Here is a 19,631-nt window from a genome sequence, read left to right on the forward strand (position 1 = left end):
AGGACATTAGGAAACTAAAAAGTTAAAAGCACTACTAATATAAATTCATGTTCAAAACAGAGGACGCTTTGAAACGCCTGAGAGAATGCTGACATTGGAAATGGAGGACATGAGAAAAGAAAGACTACTATTAATCTAAAGCCATGCTCAGAATGGGGGCCACTGGGGAGCCCCTCCTGGAAATGTAGGGCATTAGAGAAATAAAAGCTCAAAAACAGGACTATTAATATAAACGCGTGCTCCTGGGCAGAAGGCTGAAATGGAGGGCGTGTCCGGGAAAAGGAGGGCGTCCGGCCCCCGACCCCAACTGACCCCTGGAGGAGGAGCAGCCCAGCGGCTGAAAGCGAAAGGCCCTTGCCTGGCCCCGCCCCTTGAGCCGCAGGAGGGGCGTGGCCGAGCTTCCTTTCCCCGCCCACTGAGGACTCATTAGCATAAGGGGCGGGCCACGTGACCTGCGGATGCTGCGCGCGACGGCGGCGGCTGCCCAAGATGGCGGCGGTGTCTGAGGCGGAGGGAGGCTTCGGCGACGGAGAGCGGCTGGACTTCCTCAAGGAGCGGCACGTCCGGTTCTTCCAGCGCTGCCTCCAGATCCTGCCCGAGCGGTACTCCTCCCTGGAGACCAGCAGGTACCCTGGGAAGGGGAGGGAGCGGGACCCTCTGAGGCTGCATCCACACTGGAGGGATAACCCGGTTTGGAACCGCTTTAACTCTTTGTCTGGGTGAAGGCTTAGCCCTGGTTAGCAGTACTTGGATAAGAGACCGCCAGTGACTATGGCCTGTTACAGACTGCCAAAATAAAGCTGCTTCAGGTCTCTTTGGAGGTATGCTATTTAAATGATGCATGGGTCCTAAGAGTCCGGAGGTCGCACCAAAGCCACACTCCATTCCTAAGCACCAGAGTGCAGCTTTTGGTGCAGCTTCTGGATACTTAGGACCCATGCATCATTTAAATAGCATACCTCCAAAGAGACCAGAAGCAGCTTTATTTTGGCAGTCTGTAACAGGCCTATCTATTTCAGAGGAAGGAACTGGCAGAGCCATCCATCCCTTAGAAAGCCCTGGGAAGTCCATGGGGCTGCCATGAGTGACAGGGGACTTGGATGCACAGAGACACACGTTGATGCGCAGTGCTTTCAAAACACTCTCCTAGGGTACTATAATGTCTTTTCTTTAAGAACATAGCTATTGTATGGCTTGGTGTGGGCTTTGCAACTTGGAGGGGATCTGTGTTGCTTTGGGAATTGGAATTGAAGTCTAACCACTTGCTTGCTTCTTGGTTGTTTCAGTTACAAGCGAAGCGATCTCAAGATATTGCTGGTGGAGAAGTTATACAGTGCATAGATTGCTATGTGTATGTTATGTGCCTCCATGTTCTCTCATATTTGTGACCCTGGTTTAGGCTTTTCCAGGCGAGAATTGTGTTAGGCTAAGAGAGTGTGACTTGCCTAAGGCCCCCCGAAAGTGCCAGTGGTTCAGGTGAGATCAGTCCAGAGTCCTGAAACTTCTAGTTGCGTTTTGAAGCCACTGTGCCATGCTTGCTCTCATCCATTCCTCTGTTGCTGCAGAATATCTTTGACTAGGAGAGATGGCATCCATGCTATCTCTTCAAACATCACATTTTCCCCAGGCTTCCAGAACTAAAACAAAACAGGAAGCCTTTGATGTCATCAGCTGACAGAGATGTCAGAAAGCTGTAATTGGCACTTCTGTAGCCTCCTTTCCAAGCCCAGGAGATGTGGAGGATGGTTCTGCATACCTAGGACACACCTGCTTAGAGAATCATTTAAGCATCTTCCCCCACTCCCAAATGTATTTATTTGTTTAATTTGTATGCCACCTTTCTCCCAGGAAGGACCCAAGGCAGCTTACAATAAAACATTACACATAGGTAAAACACATTCCTTTACTCATTTATCACACTTGCCCAGGAATACCTCTCCCAAATGCAGGTAGACTCAGGGCAAAAGGAGCAGTCACAGCCCACTCCCGCCCTGAGCACTCCAGGACCGTGGCTTTGCACTGTTCCTTTTTCCAGCAGTTTTGGGCTGTGTGAAGTGGCCAGAAACCTCTTTATTTGGCCCTTCTGCTTCAGGCCTCTGTTAAGAAAGTAGATGTGTTACGTTCCTATTTTAACAGAAAATTTGGTATGGGAGGCACACATAAGAGAGAAAGCATAGGGATAGCTTTCTACACCCCAAAGCAGAAGGGTGGATCAACATATATCAGCAAACCTTTATTCAGAGCCATAGGTACATGTAAAATGAAACAAGTTGGTCAGGTAAGCCTTGTAAACAAAAGCAATTTGAACCCTCTGAAGACTACTTGAAAGCTTTTGCCAAAATACATCTGGAAATTACTTTTTCTTTCGCCAGCTTCCACTTCTTTATGATTGTCATTTTGGTTACTGAGGCCTGGTACAGACTGGTGCTATGCGCTGGCCTGGGGCCAATTTTAGGGCTTGGGAGAGTGGGGCATCGGCTCGCTCCCAAGTCCTACCGAACTCTCTGCACATGCCGATGACATGCCTCCTTTTTCCAGGCACATTATTGCTGCCCTTTCTGCCTGTTTGTGCTTTATAATTTGTGCTTTTAGAACCTGGGAGTTAGCTAGTGAGGCAGGCTTATCTGCTGTCCCCTTTTCACTCTGTTTTGCTGTTCACTCGTGGTCAGCAAGGGATTCTGGTGCGTACCATACTTTCCTTGGTATTTTCTCTTAATTTGGGCTTGCAGTTTGGATTGCGGGCTTTTTAACCAAGCCTGAGAGAAGAGTTGTTCTCCATTTACCAGCCCAGATGTTTAGTTTCATCTAATGAGGTTTATATCTGCTGAAGTAAAAAGCAGTGACAGGAAAATGTGTGTTTCCTAAGGCAAAAATGGAAGAAAGATGGCCTGCCTTTCAAGCAAGAGGTAATGAAGAGTTCATTATAGTTGTCAAAAACATCTTTCTCGTATCATGTAAGGAAAGCTTGTGAACTGGGAGGATCAAGATGAGGGTTTTACATGGCAGAGACCTGTTAGAAATAGATGTGTACAAAGAAGGACTCTGGGCAGCAAGAATAAGGGTGGTGCCTCTTACTAAAGGACTGAAGTAGTTTTATTTATAAAGGGATTTATTTTGAAGATAATCTCCTCTTTTCCTGCTAATCTTTTAAAAAGAAAGCCTTAAAAAAAACCCACTATAGAAGCTATTTAACTGAAGGAGTCAGTCTAAATAATGGGAAAGAAAATGCATTTGAGTGCATACTTTGCTGAGAATAAGCTTTATGGGTCTAAAGAGTAGTGAATATACCTATATAGTATTGTATGGTGAAGCTCTTTGTTGGGGCATCTATAAAAGGACATAGTACAACATATGATGCCAGTGATTGGAAAATGCTGGCCTATGTAATATTTAATGGAACAGCTTCCTCATCAGGGTTTGTTCCATGTTGCTTGTTCTTGGAATATGTTCTGTAATATATTTATCCACCTTTTAAAGTACCTGTTTTGCATCATGGTTATTAATAACTAAGTATGCAAGCAGTGCAATTCATGAGGAGTCTTGTCTCAGTGTTGAAATTAAAAACAGGTTATGGTTTGAAATTGGTATAACAAACATTAGTGTGGTTATTTATTATTTGATGGTTACAGCATTGCAAACTTCAGATAGATACAACTAAGCGTATGCTTGCAAGCAAGGCTGCAAAGCCCAAATGAGTCATGGATAAGTGTGATAGGCTGTTCTGTTAAGATCTCATGAAGTGTGAATGTGTCCTGACCCCCAAACATTAATAATTGGTCTCTTTCTGCAGGTCTCAGAACAACTCATTTCTCAGAGGCAAACAGTGACCCAAATTTCAGTAGTGTTCTACAACTAGTGCACAGGAATTTTATTGTATTGGGAAAACACTGGCTGAACCTGTTGTGGCTTAATTAGAGATAATCTTATTAGATTTAAATGTGACCCGCTTACCTAGTAAAAGACTCTAAGGTAATATGTTTGTTCACTGAAAGATAAACATAATTGTAATACATTTGGTTCAAAACAGTAAAAATCGACATGCTGAGAAATAGAGGAAGACATTAAATATTTAAAATGCGCTCAAAATCAATATATTGTTCTGTAGTCTATTAGCATAGCATCTTGCATCTCCAAATAGCTGCTACACACACTGTGCAACCTTTTCAACCAGGTTAAACTCTAAAATGTACAGCTTTTGGATGGAAGAGCAGGCAGAATGGAATAAAATAAGCAAATATATCCTGGTGTATTGTTTTGTTTTTTAAAACATAATATGTTTATATGATTGTTGAATTGTTGGATGCTCTTTCTGGAGGTGCTAGGCTCAGACTTCATTGTTCTATGTTTGCAATTGATGATGACTTCCTTCTGGTCAGAGCCTGCTTCCTCTTAGGCTGGCTAACAACTGACCTGTGGATTGCCCCTCCCATTGGGGGGCAGGAGGGTCTTTTGACTCTGTAATTGTTTCCCGGCCTCTAGGAGCACATGGGAAGAGCAACCCGACTCTAAGGAGGATCTCACCTTCTCCGCTGGGAAATGAATTGTACTTCTGAAAACTTGGGCTTCCTCTGAAACTGATGGTGTCTTGCCCTAGCACACGGATTTTACTGTTTTGGCTGTATATTCTTTATCATTCAGAGTATATAAAGTTGTTATCATTATTCATAATAATATAAACGTTGAATTTGAGAATTTTGTTAGCCCAAGGATAAACAAAATACAGCTTCTGGGATTCAGTGACCCCCTTCTGTGCCCAAGATTTTTAAAACGGATGTTGCTGTTTGCTGATTGAATTCAGTGGGAAAGTGTTAAGTGTACTATATTTAATTGGGAAAGTAATTAAATGCACTAGAGTCAGTATTATAGGCCCCATACAGACAGGAAAAATAACGCTGCTTTGGGTCAGTTTGGAGGTGTGCTATTTAAATGTTGCATGTCCTAAGAGTCCGGAAGCTGTGCCAAAGCTACGATCCAGTCCTAAGCACTGGAGCACAGCTTTGGCGCAGCTTTCAGACTCTTAGGATGCTTGGAGCATACCTCCAAAGTGACCCGAAGCAGCTTTATTTTGGCAGTCTGTATGGGGCCATAGACATTTTAGCTCTTTTTTGTTTGTTGTCAGTGGTCAATATGATAGTCAATTTCATATTTAGGTATATGAATAATTAATACAGGCATACCTTACTTACTGAAAAGTCTGAGAAAGAAGCTCCTTTTTGTGGAGGCTTTTTACACCCACCCAACTCTCCTCTTTTTCTTTTCATCTTCTGTCTAGCTAGAGATTTTTTAATGTTTGGAGCCTAGACTTGTGTATCTTTGTCTGTACATATCTTCTTGCTGATGGTGCTATCTGAAATGAGCCATGGTAAACATGGTGATACATACTGAAGGCCTTCTGCTGTTGTTCCTTTCTTTTATATAACTGTTGGTACAAAAATATAGTATGGTATGTTTTATAAGGACACAGGGATTTTTTAAAACTTAACCGTGATTGTATCCTTTTTATTGATCTGCTTGGCAGCTTCATTTTTCTGCAGCTCACACTTTTGAGGCCATATGACCTAAATTTTTCATGTGTAATCTAGTGTATAGGCTTATACTGCAAGAGCACTATGGCCCATTACAGACGCACCATATAGTACCTCTATATGGGGCGGCGCAGACGTGATGTCGCTCCGTGCCAGGACGCTTAGTGTGCCCTTAGCGCGGAGCAGGAAGGAGCTCCGTTTCAAAGCTCCTTCCTGGTTTGCACCGCTGGGTGCAGCCTTCACACGGCTGCGCCCAGTGCCACAAAGGAGAAAGGGGCCAAGCGGCCCCTTTCACCTCCTCCCCGCCACCGCGGGGTGTCCTTGGGGCTTGAAGCCCCAAGGACACCCCTTTCCAGGCTGTGGGACAGCGGCCTTTTGCCGCTTTTCTGCAGCCCAGAAAGCGGCGGATCGGGGCCTCAGCGGCTGCTGGTCTAACCACTGAAGCCCCGATACACCGGGGAAAGAGGCGGGTGCAGACCGCCCCAAACGGGTGGTCTGTAACCCGCCATAGTCATCTTTTTACCCATGTGTAATTTCTAATACATAAATATCTGTTACTTGTGTTAAAAAAGGTAAACTAGCAACTCTTATCTGTCCCATGGTAGTTTCTGAAATAGCGCTCAGTGCTTAGGAAGTTGCCCTTCCTTAATTTTGTTGTTAATGAGCCATTTATTACACAGATTTTTTTTTGCGTGTGTTGCTGTTCTGCATTCTCTCTGTGTGGCCTCCTTCACCTAACAGGGAGAGAACTGTTGGTAGTTCTTTACTTTTTGCCTCCAGTTGAAATTTGTAAGGTGAGCTTGACAGCCATACCTGCTTCCAGAATTGTTGTGTCAGTAACTTCCCTGCAGCTGGTTGTCATATTGCAGCACTCACGCCTGTTCAGTTTGTTCTGGAGGCTAAAAATTATGCTTTGTGTGGTTTGAAGCGTGAAGTCTGAGTTTTCATGCTTTCAAACAGTTTGATCCTCTTGGTGATTAATAAAACTCTGGTGTTTTTTTCCCTTTCAGGTTGACAGTTGCGTTTTTTGCACTTTCTGGTCTGGATATGTTGGATTCCTTAGATCTGGTGAACAAAGAAGATATAACAGAATGGATTTATTCCCTGCAAGTCCTTCCCACAGAAGATAGTGAGTGAGTTTTTAGCTTTTCTTATATTGACGTTTCATTAAACTTGTGCTGTTTCTCGTTTTTTAAAAAAAGCACACAAATGCTGGGTGCTTGCAGAAACCAATTAATTTGAATGATTATAAATTCTTCTCATTTCTAAAATGTGTGTATGGTCTAACTCCAGTTGCAGTACAGAGCAGTGAAGCCTTTCAAGAGCATTGTAATTTGCTCACATTGATTGTACATAGTGAGTTAGTGATGTGTATCTACAGTACAGAATAGGTTAGCTTTTGAATAGATTGCCCCTCACATTTTAAGAAATTCATGCTCCATAGGTTTGGTTAAATATGTTTTTTATTATTATTACTACCTTTATATTATGCCTTACCCTCAAAACCTGGGGCTCAGGTCAGTTTACAAATTAAAATAAAGTATAGTTGAAACATACAAAAAATTGCCATTAATATAGAATTAAGCTGTCAATAACATTAAAAATAGTTAATTAAAAATAGCTATGATTACAGTAAGACCCCCATATCCATGGTAAACACTCCTGGACTTTCCACAGTTATGCGAAACCATAGGTGCTTTTTTTAAAAAAAATAGATGATAATAATAATAATAATAATAATGGAAATGCTTTTTTTAAATGAGGAAATAATAAGAAAGGCTGGTAGGCCTTACTGGGTGTCAGGGTGGTGCTTCTTCTCTATGGGCTGTTGGCAGCACAGGTGAGCAGGTGGTGCTCCTTCTCAGGGGGCATCAGTAGGTGCTAAGAGGCAGAAGGGATGAGCGGGAGCTGGGGCAAGCTAAGCCATGCCACCTATGTATGCCTCTTTCCCCTTCCCTCACTAGCCCCACCAGACAATCCACACATCCTTGGGATGGGGCTTCAGTGCAGGTAAGTCAATCTGTGGCTACTGGTCTCGTGGATATGGGGGTCCTAATGTACATTATTGCATGTTAGGCAAAGTTTCTTATTCTTGTAGAACAATAACAGAACTGAAGTTGTTAGAACTAAGGCCTGTTACAGACTGCCAAAATAAAGCTGCTTTGGGTCTCTTTGGAGGTATGCTATTTAAATGATGCATGGGTCCTAAGAGTCCGGAGGTTGCGCCAAAGCCACACTCCATTCCTAAGAACTGGAGTGCAGCTTTGGTGCAGCTTCCGGATTCTTAGGATGCATGCATCATTTAAACAGCATACCTCCAAAGAGACCCGAAGCAGCTTTATTTTGGCAGTCTGTAACAGGCCTGAGACTGGTAGGATGTTTGGTATAAACCTTTCCCCCTGCTTGCTGAATGCCTCTGACCTACTGCGTGCTCTCTTTAACAAGTGTTCTGGAAAAAAGATTGCTGGATTGGAAGCGCTTTCCCCTTTCTCTATAGGTTCTCCTATCGAAATATAGTAGTGGGTGATGACAGGTTAAGGACACGTGAATATACAATTGGCTGTCTACATTTGTAGCTTTAATGTTTGTGGATTTGATTATTCATGGATTTGATTAATATGTTAACTCAAGAAATGTCTAGGTCCTCCAATGCAACTCTATGTCCAACATCTAGCAGAAGTTGACCATACAGTGACACTGGAGGACCTAGAGATTCCTACAGAAAACACTTCTTTAGGCATTTCTATGTTCTCTAGTGCAATTCTGTGGCTGTTTTTTTAAAAGTGTTTTTTATTTGTGTGTTTTTTTCACTTTCACAGGGGTTCTGTGCCCCTAACCCCAGTTAATGTGAAGGGCCTGCACATACACACTCTTCTCTCTCTCTCTCTGTGTGTGTGTGTGTAATCTCAATATTATATATATATGTAGAATCTCAATATTATGCTATGTCTAGCTACCAAAAATAAACTGAATTATTTAAATATCTAAAGCTACTTTCAGTTCATACTCTGACCTAGAGTTTGGGAAGTATTATGGGAGATGATTATTCCACAATTCTGGTTAAGCTGGTTTTGTTAGTGTTATGACTTCCTTTGTAGTTATACAGTACTAATGTGGCTGTGGCAGAAATACACTTTTAAAAGAAACAACAATACAATAATTGGCAGTAATACTTGTACATAAATGGGTTTATGTTTAAACAGTAAAAGTTTAGCAAAAAAAAAAAAAGAGGATGGGATAATTTTTGCATTGACACATTTTGTAAATGGACTGATACTCAATTTTATGGAATGTATTGTGGGAGTTCCACAAAGTTTTGTGTGAGGAGTCCATTTTCATCTTTCATTTTCATTTTGTTCAGGGTTGATTACATGGAGGAGATGATATTTTACTCTGTGGAGACACTTCCCCCTTCTCCTTGGGCTCTTATTTTAGCTGTCCTTAATGTAATTTCTGCAGGATATCTGTGTTATTCTGTTAAAGCAAGCATAAAATTAGTGTAGTGGTACATTACAGACTGACATTTATGTTAAATCGTTTAAAGTGACATAAGATTATATTTTTCTTCTTTTTCAATAATGGTGGATTTAACTCACTAGTACATCTTCTGTCCTTCTGTAGATGCTTTAATCTTTTTCAGTACAACTAGTATCATCATCAATAATGATGGTGATGATAAATATTTTCCTTCCCTCTTATGGATTGAGGCAAGGAACAACAAATGAGCATATGTAGAGAACAAACGCTAGATGGTGCTATACCACAGTTCAGTTTAAACAAGATTACAATTATGGGGATGATTTTCTTTTTTAGGAAAGCAACAAAGTTTGTAGCACCTTAATCAAATACAAAAATGCATTGTAACATACACTGGTGGCATATGGTGGTTGTATATTTAAAATCTTATACTATAATAAATGTAAACATATTCATGTGATGCTATAACATATTTGGTGTTTAAGGAGCTATGAAGTTTGTTTCAGCTTTTATTTCATATGACAGTAAGTGAATCAACTTTTTTTGCTTCTGTTTTTTACAGTTTTGTTGGCACCTGTGGCTAACTAAAATATTATGATACCGTCCCCCCCCCCTCTCACACACACAATTAACTGTCCTATTTTTAAATCACAGTATCTTGTGGCACACATTAGTAGTCCTGATGTGAAATATAGTACCTTTTAAAAAAAATTCCTACTGTTATTTCAAAAACTTTGAAGCCTCATAAATTAGCCTTCAGACAGTTTTCCTGGAACATCATAATACCTCATCAATAGGAAATTATCTAAAATAGCTGCTGTTGTGGTTTTTGAAACTGCTAAAAGAGCTCCTGGTCAATGAATAGTGATCTAGGTGTGGCTGTTTCCCTTGTGCAAGGTGGCCTGTTCTCTGTTGAATTTGTGGAGTGCTTGTCTTAAAAGGTTATAGAAGGTTTAAGATCATTTTGTGCACAGATCCTTAGAAGAAGCAGTGCTAATGATCCTGCTTGAAAAACAATAACACACTTAGTATGGTCTGTATTCTCATGGGCTATCAAATATCTGTAGATAATAGCATGTTAGTGAAAGATGCAAGAAAAGGAGTTTGAAGTAAAATATTTTTCCTGTTTAACAATAGCTTTGTTCTAGCAATAAAATGAAAATATATCACTTAATAGTTGGAAGCAGGTTTATGTTCTTAAATATCATGAATAGTCTGTGCTTATATTTATCATCTCTTCCAAATTGAACTATAAGAATAAAGTCATGAGTTCATGCTAACATTCTTATATAGGTTATCTATGCATAAAAGTGTAGAGATATGACTGTACTTGGTATTTTATTGTTCTATTAGCATAAATTTTGTACATATTTTTGCAACTAGAGGTAACACTTTATATATCTACCAAATGGGTCGCTATAAAAATGTAAGCGAGAATAAATCTGATACTTTCACTAGGTTAGATGAATGATCTCTGTGTACTGTGACCAAGGACTTGCTACTAGGCTGACTTGGTGACCAGATGTTTACACCTGAACCTTTTGATAGGTTGGAAATGACTTTAAGGTGCACAACTGCAAGTTGAAAAGTAGTTTTCAGCCAGGAATCATGTTTTCCTTCTAAAACAAATAAACAAATTGTGGCCATTTTTTCTGTTCGCAGATAAACTATGGTACATAGCTAGGACATCCTTTGCTGCCATACGTCTTAGCCCTCTAATGAACAACATCAGTTTAAAACTGCCTCCTTAATGCTTGTGTTCTTATTCAGTGTCCCAGCAGAGCCCTGTTTAGTTATTTTTTAGACTTCCTTGTCCTAGACACACCCCTAATTTTGCAACCCCTCTTTGTCCTTCAAAATTTAAGTGATACTGTGATAGAAGGGCATGCCTGAGTTAATGAAGCATCTCAGAATGAAGCATATTTTTTATGAAGAATTCAGAGTTGACTTTGCTAGAAATGGGCTCTTTGCCAGTGGATGGAAGAGGAAAGCATCTCTGGTGCCAGCCCATCCAACAGACTAGAAGCTGTAGTGATGAAATTACTTATTTGTAGCAATAAATGGGACTAACCCTTTAACATTTAACCTAACCTAACAAAGGCTCACTGCAGCTGAAACATATACAACATAAAACAGATTAACTCTGCCTGAGTAGAAAGAAACATGGGCTGCATCTACACTGCAGCATTAACACAGTTGACACTGGTTTAACTACCATGGCTCAATGCTATGGAATTCTGGGATTTGTAGTTTTATGAGCCATTTACCCTTTCTCAGAGAGCTGTGGTACCACAACAAACTTCAAATCCCAGAATTCCACAGGATGGTGCCATGATAGTTAAAGCATTGTCAATGTGTGTTGATTCTGCAGTATGTCAGTAGCCACAGAGACATGAAGTAGCTGTAGGGGATTCTCAAAACCCTGCCCAACTAAGTAGGCTTAACCTTTGTGTTGGGTTTTCAGTTACTCAGCTTAGGTTCTGTAACAGAGGCCTTGCAGAATAGTGTTCATTTAGATTGCTACAGTGAAATTCTGAGTGATAAAAGAAAAAATGGCAATACAGACAGCTTTTTGGCGCTCCTTGGGTGCACAGTGTGACATCCGTGTGGAGGTGGCCTGTGTATGTATGCCACACCCCCATGCTGGCTCCACACCAGTGTATAATGCCCCATATTTGTGCATCTGTTTTGATTAGTAATAAGAATAGCTGGAGTATGTGTTAGTGGGTGTATAACACAGACACACAGTCTATATATGTACTACTTAATGATGTACTGGAAATAATAAGTTGTAACCTGTGCTCTCCTTCTGTTTATGGAGAACTCTTTGATTCAGTGGGACCTTCCATGAATGAAAGGAGAAAGGCATCATCCTTGCAAATTCCTTCTTTCTCTTCATGTTCCCTATACCAACTACCATGTTTAAGCACACTCCCTGAAGCAGACTCAGGCCCTAACCAGATGGGTAGGATAGCATGGGGCACACCCATGCTATCTTGAGCCAGGTTAGTCTCCGGACCATCATGGTGACAAGTGGGTATTTACATGACCATCCACCACCAATCCATGCTACTTCTGTGCACCCTGTACCTGCCACCACCATCATACCTGCTGATAAGAATCCTATTGTGACTCACAACAGTGGAAACGGGGTACCTGGTTACTGCCATGTGCCCATCTGACATCATATGCAGCATGGGAGTCTTCTCAGCAACTGTGATGGCAGAGGCAGATACTGGGCATGTGAGGCTGTCTGGTCTGCTGGTTGCTACTCTGGAGTTTCTTAGAAATTCCATGGCAAACAACCAGTGTTTTTAGACTGGGTTAAGGCACTTTTGGGCTGGGATCGTGCTGGATCCATGTCTGATCTGCCTGATCCCAGTCCAGAGCCAGTATCCTGCATCATTTGGACAGGAGGACATGAGGCTGGGGGAACATAAGTTTTGGCCTGTGCATAAAGATGCTCAGAGAATGCACAAGGATGAATTTGCAGAAACTGTCCTTTTCTTTCTGTTCATGGCAGCCTACAACAGAAATAGTATTTATATAAATACTGTACTGCAATACAGTAGCACTAATATACACATGTGCGCACACAGACTTCGTTTAAAAAATGTCTCAGATTAGGTTGAACAGCTTGAAATAAGGCCTTTGATTTGTACAATTGAAATATTTTGGATTCCTTCGAGATCCTGTCTATAGTGATTTTATGCATACCACTGTATGAGTATCAGAGGATTTTCTGAAAGGGTAAGGCAAAATATGTTCTGAAAAGGTCAAAGCCCTTAAACTCTTAATAAAATTGTTACATCAAATTTTCCTATCTACAATGTTATTCATGCCTTTTTATGCCTGTTGATCAAAATACCTATTGCAGTAGTGAGTGTTAGTTAAAAGATGGTTTTAATTTGTTTCTTATGTTTACTGAAGCCATATTAGGCTAGGTCCCTGATTAGCAACTTTTTTTTCTTGATAACCAATTTGAAGCTGGCTTTGAAATTTGAAGGAAACCTAGAAATTTTGGAGCTATTCACTTTCTGATGCTCTATGACTGAGGTGCAGCTGTGTCATAAAACTTCTAGTAGGCTATGTTTTGCCTGTGAAGTTGCAACTGCAATTGGGACACTTTGTTTACATAACATTAAAGAGACAGGTGTGTTAACTTCCTGTTCTTTCAACTAAAGGGAACAACTTATAGTGACTTACATTTCAAGAATCCAGAACTGTGATGATGTGACAGATTTTAGGTTGGCTCTTGTATAAAATTAAATCCCAGAAACAGGAAATGTCAGTTAATGTTTATGATGTGTAGGATTCATATTAAAGAAACATGCTTTTAGTTCTTTTTGTGGAGCCAGAAAAAAATGCAACTGGTACAACCAATAATGTTTAACAAATGAGTTTTTAACACAGATATATTGACATCATCAACTATATACTGTCTTTTTAATGTTTTGCGATGGTGATGTTCATTCGTTCAGTTATCTTTTACAGGAAAAAGTATCAGCATAGTCCTATACATTCAGTCACAGTTAATTTATGGGGACTTATCATTGGGTAAATGTGTATATATTGCTATGTTGAGACAGAGAACTGTCTGGCATCAACAGTAAGCCTAGAAAGCCTTTAAATTTACCTTGATCTGTATAGTACTAAGTGCTGCCCAAATGAACATGCAACATTAATTTGATTTTTTCCTCTTAAGGTTCAAACATGCATCGCTGTGGATTCCGTGGTTCTTCTTATTTAGGAATGCCATTCAATCCATCCAAGGTTAGTGAAAGCTTATTTTCTTTCTTCCCCCATTGTCAAATATTTAGACGATTATGAAATAAGCCTTTCAGATGGGCATAGTCCCAAAGCATTTTAGAAACTTGACATTGGGAATTGGGGTGGGGGGATATGCTTTATTTTTCTTCACTAAAAACTGCAGAGTTTTCTAAACAGAAAGCTCTTCAGAGTTTTCTTGAGACATTAAAGACAAATATAAATTTAATGTTTTAATGAAAACTAAGCATTAATATAAAAATATTTATTAAATTTTAAGATTAGCGAGATTAGGAATTGGAAATGGTAGGAACAGCTTGTTGTCACTCAACAAGTAGATTCTCTTGTAATTACAAGTCATAGCTTGATGGCACACTAATAAGCCCTGGGTTTACATATTCCCTTTTCTCCTGTTGTGCTCTATTTAGTCAATTCCTTGTTTGCCTCAAACTATAATTTACTATTACATTTAATTCAGAATATTAGTGGTCACTTCTGATTTTGAAAAAAGTTTCCCCCCAGCCTAAAAGACCATGATGGAAACTGTCTCCAATATCCTCTAGAAGGCATAGAGGGTATTTTGAATATTTTTAAAAAATAAGTTTTAAAAATTAGAAGCAAAGGTTTCTTGGAGCCTCAAAAATAGCCATGGGAAACTACATTTCCCCACTTCTGTTCTAAGCAATGGTTTTGGTGTTATGTGAACTTTCTGGCCCAGGAGTTGCATACTGACATAAACATGGAGAGTCCTGATCTTGACATTTACTTTTTGTAGTCTGCTAAACATCTGCAAACGCCATTCATCTCAGTGAAGACACAGAATCCACTTAAGGTCAGTTGACTTGAATAACAGTTGCCTCTGTATTTGTATGCTCACTTTGCTCCTTTCACTGGGGTGGAACCAGAGGTGGGTGTTAATGCATAGTTTTAATACAAGGAATGCATTAGCATTATCTTAAAATATTTGAATATTGTAAACTAAATCAGGATATATTTCACTTGAAATCCTTCACTAATATCATGTCAGTTTAATAAAAGATGCAGGAACGAAACAGATGGCCCCGAAAGTCCAGCTCTGTGCTGGCTTGGGGGCATGGTGTTTAGACATGCCATGCCCCCAAGCCGGACAGAGCCGTGCCAGTGACTACATGCCAACTGGCTTCTATCCAGCTTGGGGATGTGGCATTTAGACGTGACTTATGCTGGAGCTGGTGAAAAGCCAGCTCCAGCAGCAAAGGAGTGCCTTTTTTCCACCCCAAATAGGAGCAGATTTTTCCTGCTCCTATTTGGGGTGGAAGCTAGCTGGATTGGGGCCACAGCATGTGGGTGCCACAGCCCCCAACCACACGCCTTCAGGGCCATCTGTTTTGGCACTCAGTTCTGTGGAAGGATTAATCAGCTCAAAATAACTGAGCCTATACTTAGATGGCTTTGTGACATTTTTGGCAGACATCACAAGTCAGATTCCTACACTGCATGAACACACTTCTTGACATTAACATAGGAATAGCCCTGCTGGCTCAGGCCTATCGACTCTTAGCATTCTCTTTGTACAGTAGTCAGCAATATGTCTTTGGAAAGCCCACAAACAGAACACAAATGCTGTAGGAGCCTTCCACTCATGCCCTGGGCAAATGGTATTCATAGGAATACTCCCTCATACTGGATGTAATACAACTATTAGCAGCCTTATTCTCCATGAATTAGACACCTCATCCAAGTTAGTGACTATCACTGCAACTTATGGTGATGAATTTCCCAGTTGGACTGTGCACAGTGTGAAGTACTTCCTCTTTTCTGTGTTTTGACTTCACCATTTGACTTCACTGAATGACCCTAAGTTCTAGTATTAGGAAGTAAAGAGTTTCTGTACACCGTGCACAATTTTAAATGCAGCTATCTTAGCTCCCCTTGCTTGCCTTTTTTCAGATCTAAACAGTTCTAAATGTTATAACCTTTGCTTGTGCAGGGGTTTCAGCTTCTTGAACATTTTGTTTGTCTTTTTCTACAACTTCTTCAGTTTTGCAAAATCTTCCTAAGTACCTTGACCAGAATTTTACAAGTGCAAGTTTAGAGGAATCTGAATTCACATTGCCTGTCTGCTGGAAGCTTGGATCCATAGCCAGACATTCCATTCCTAACATTTCTTCTTACTGTACAGCATCAGTGTGTAGGTCTTGTGCGCAAGGCCAAAAACAGATGGCCTTATGATAAAAATAGTATTGTAGCAGACAAACCAACACATGATCACACTTTTCTTTACTGCTGTAAAGCAATAGAAGGGTTTTTAACCCCCGCCCCCAAAATTGGGTAGGCATATGGAAAAAAGGATTCAGTATAAGACACCTGATTTGCACTATATCCATCTTGGTGTGATTAGCTCTTTAAAAAAAATCACCCATAGAACAATGCAGAATAAATTTTAGATGTGCAGTTTGTTATATTGTGTAATCATGTTTACAGATATATTGAGGGTGATTTTTATACTAATTTAGCAATATCTCATTGCACCTTACATGATATTGGAGTTACTTAACCTAGTATCTTAAATATAAATCCCAGAGAATACTGCAAGGATAGTACCCTGCTCTATCATGTATCAAGGGTCTTTCAGGATAATTAGCTCATTTAAATATGTGCTTCATTTTTTAAACCTTTTTTCTTTTTAGGTTTGCAGATAAATAGTGAATGGTTTAATAGGCTCAACCAGTGCACTGTCATTTGGTTCATTGTTCTTTGTCAATGTCTATTGATTCATTACTCATTATATCAGTAGATATAATGGTTGAGCTCTGTCACATAAGACTGAAGTGTGGCATATTAGAATATTATCTGTTTTTAGAAATCTGTGCAAAATAATTTGGGTATCAGAGACATAGTCTAATCTTAAAATACCTGTATCTGATGGCTTGCATACTTGATGATATATGTGGACAACATGGAGGTGGGCATTTATGTATAATTTTCAGACTTATCTCTGTTGATATGTTCCTCCGGACCAGTTACTTGAAAGATAGTTCAAGGAAATTTTCTTAGTTTTCTTTGAAAATACATGTTTGGGTTTATGGGCATACAGTTATGATTCTGTTTAGCAAACTAAAACTTGATTATTATTTTTTGTGTGTTTCAGGGTCCTGGCGTTACTCATCCCTATGATAGTGGGCACATAGCAATGACTTACACTGGCCTCTGTTGCTTAATTATTCTTGGTGATGACTTGAGCCGAGTAAATAAAGAAGCCTGCTTGGCAGGACTCAGAGCACTCCAGCTGGAAGATGGGAGGTATAGTGTATTCGATGTTGCAAAGTGTTAAATATTTTTAGAGAGGAAAAACTGAATCCAAATATATAATACACTCTGCTGTAAATTAAGAATTGGCCAGGCTGATGCCAGCTTGGAAATAGAGAAGACTTGAAGCACATAAGCAAAAAGAGGGACTTCTCTCTTACTTGCATGCTTTGTACTCTACTTATCTCTGGGGAAGGCAAATTTAAATTAAAGTATGCCACTTTTTTCTTCACTTCACATAGCACAGCAGAGTTAAGCATATGCTGCTGCTGCTTTTAGTGATACCAATCACTGATGGCTTGAAAGTCCTGTCCTTACAGAACAGCTTTTAATTCTTTACATCCTGTACCTCCAACCACTGGGTGAAAAAGCCAAAGCTGAGTGGTTGCAGGCTAATGGAAATAGCTTCTAGAGAAGTGGAAGATAAAAATATTGAGGCAAGAAGTCAAGAAATTTGTAGGTATTTTGATACTGAATACAATAGTAGCTAACTCAGTTTTCTGGTCATAACACCTTGTTTATCTCGCATACTTCCTATTGTACCTCCTTTGTTTCTCTGATGTGTGTCCAGCTGTTGCTATAGAACCTTTACCCATCTTTTCTGTCTGCCCACAAGCATGGCTCTGATCTATTTTTATGGTCTTTCAAATTAGCTGTTGATTACTCCATGGCTCAGATTAACTACTATCATTTTATCTTTCCATCACATTGACATTTTTATAGGATGGAGACTTTGGGAAAAGTTATCCTTCTGTATCTAGGATATGAAGGCAGCTAGAAAAAAATATTTGAATACACCTATTTTATAGTCTTCCATATTTAATACATCTGTAATATGCAAGTACCCATACTCTCTAGAAAACTAATACTTTACAGTCTGATAATTAAATAGAACGTTTTATTTATAGACATCAAGATCTTATAAAACAAAACATCAGAAATATGAATGCAGAATTTGTGTGTTTCTTCCCTTCAGTGTTGAATGAGTTTTCTTGGGCATCTCTGCAAAATACTTCCTGTCCTTGTTAGTTTCTGTCTCTCTGTTAAGTGAGTTTAGAAAGATTTAATTTTTAAAGATGTAAAGCCTTTTGAAAACAAGTTATAAGTTTGTAGGGAAAGGGAAGATAGGACAGTGAGAATTTTTCAAAATTCACAACTTTGGATCCCCTTCTTCTGGTGACTGAAAGAAACTGTTGAAGAAAATTGAGTACTGTACATATATGTTGATTACCCTTGACAAGCAATTCTTACATACACACACAAAACCCCACCCCTTAAACATATATAATATTATAATCTCAGATGGATAAATTAGAGAAATATGAAGCTAGCTAAATATTGTTTAAGTTAACTAACTAGTCTTCTAGTATGTGGACTTTTAAATAGACCTGCAGCCACTCTTTTGTGATTATGTACTACTTGTAGATTTGCTTGAACTTTTTCATTGTGTGCATTTTTGTCCAGCATTGGGGAAGCAAGGAAGCTCCATTGGCATATTTATAAGGTGCCTGATGAGTGTGTTGGTACTAGGGCTCACGTGGACCAGTAGTCACTTTCTTCAGTAAAAATTTAAGGACTTATTTGTAAAAAAAGCCACAACTTTTATGATGCTGTCATTATCTTTAAACAGAGGCTGGATGGCCATCTGTCAGGGGTGCTTTGATTGTGTTACCCTTCATGGCAGGGGGTTGGACTGGATGGACCAAGTGGTCTCTTCCAACTCTATGATTCTGTGATCTAGTTTGCTATCCATACTTCCCAGCCCATTAATTGGAGTAGAATGAATGCCTTATCTCAGTGGTTGTCAAAATTTTTACTCTTGTGTCCATCTTTCCATCTACATGAGACCATCAGCTCCCCCCTTCAATGTAGCATATGAATTAAAACATTTTCTTTGTTTAGTGTGCATATTTTCATTCAGACATTCATGTATATTTATATTTTGACATTTTATAAGGAAATAGTTCTTCTCCTCCTGGCAGAAGCTCTGAAGCGCCCCCCCCCCCCCCCCCCCGCTTTTCTTTTCCCTTCCAGGACAGAAAAGGTTTGGGAAGAGAAGGAGGAAGGTTCAGGGCCTCCCAAGTCTCAAGGTCCCCTTGAGAAGCTCTTTTCTCACACCTCTGGGGTTCTACCCCACCTTTTGAAAACCACTGCCTTATCTCATTTGAATTTTCTTCTCACTACAGTTGTGTTGAATTATTATCATCTTTATTTCTTCACAGTTTGTAAGAACAATGGAAACAGAATTCAGTTTTCTACCTTCCCCTAATTGCTGTTTGAGTAGGTATTCAGATAGGTGGGGCTGATCATATCATAATGGTTCCAGTCCTGTAACCTACCAGAGCTCCTTGGAAAAATGTTATAACAGAATAAAAGTGTGCAGGTGAGGAATAAATGTAGAAAGTGTGTTCAAATCTTACTTGGAAGGAGAGATTACCTGCCATGATTTTGCCCACTAGAGTAACCACTAGCACATGACTGGTTTTTTTTAAAAAAAATCAGGGATCATATATGGTCTGATGTCTCAGTGGTTTCTGTGGTGGTTCATACAGCCATGATAAACATTTTATATTA

At 39.8% G+C, this 19,631-nt stretch overlaps 1 protein-coding gene across 4 annotated transcripts in view; it reads left to right on the top strand.

Moving 5' to 3' along the window:
* Positions 1-457: 457 nt before the first annotated feature.
* Positions 458-19,631, top strand: part of PGGT1B (protein geranylgeranyltransferase type I subunit beta) — a 37,913-nt gene continuing 18,739 nt past the window's right edge. Inside the window, exons 1-6 of one of the 4 annotated variants that reach the window (XM_089492117.1) lie at positions 540-626; positions 3,791-3,969; positions 6,536-6,654; positions 13,708-13,775; positions 14,545-14,601; positions 16,900-17,051. In XM_089492117.1, coding sequence (XP_089348243.1) covers positions 6,573-6,654; positions 13,708-13,775; positions 14,545-14,601; positions 16,900-17,051 — 359 coding nt within the window. In that variant the 5' untranslated portion in view covers positions 540-626; positions 3,791-3,969; positions 6,536-6,572. Of the gene's footprint in view, positions 627-2,891; positions 2,907-3,790; positions 3,970-6,535; positions 6,659-13,707; positions 13,776-14,544; positions 14,602-16,899; positions 17,052-19,631 lie in introns of those variants that run through there. The other 3 variants (XM_089492134.1, XM_089492125.1, XM_089492116.1) reach the window with 3 other exon arrangements.

The sequence above is a fragment of the Sceloporus occidentalis genome, unplaced genomic scaffold, assembly GCF_023333645.1.
Source record: "Sceloporus occidentalis isolate IW3139 unplaced genomic scaffold, rSceOcc1.0.p SCAF_1, whole genome shotgun sequence".
Taxonomy (NCBI): Eukaryota; Metazoa; Chordata; class Lepidosauria; order Squamata; family Phrynosomatidae; genus Sceloporus; species Sceloporus occidentalis.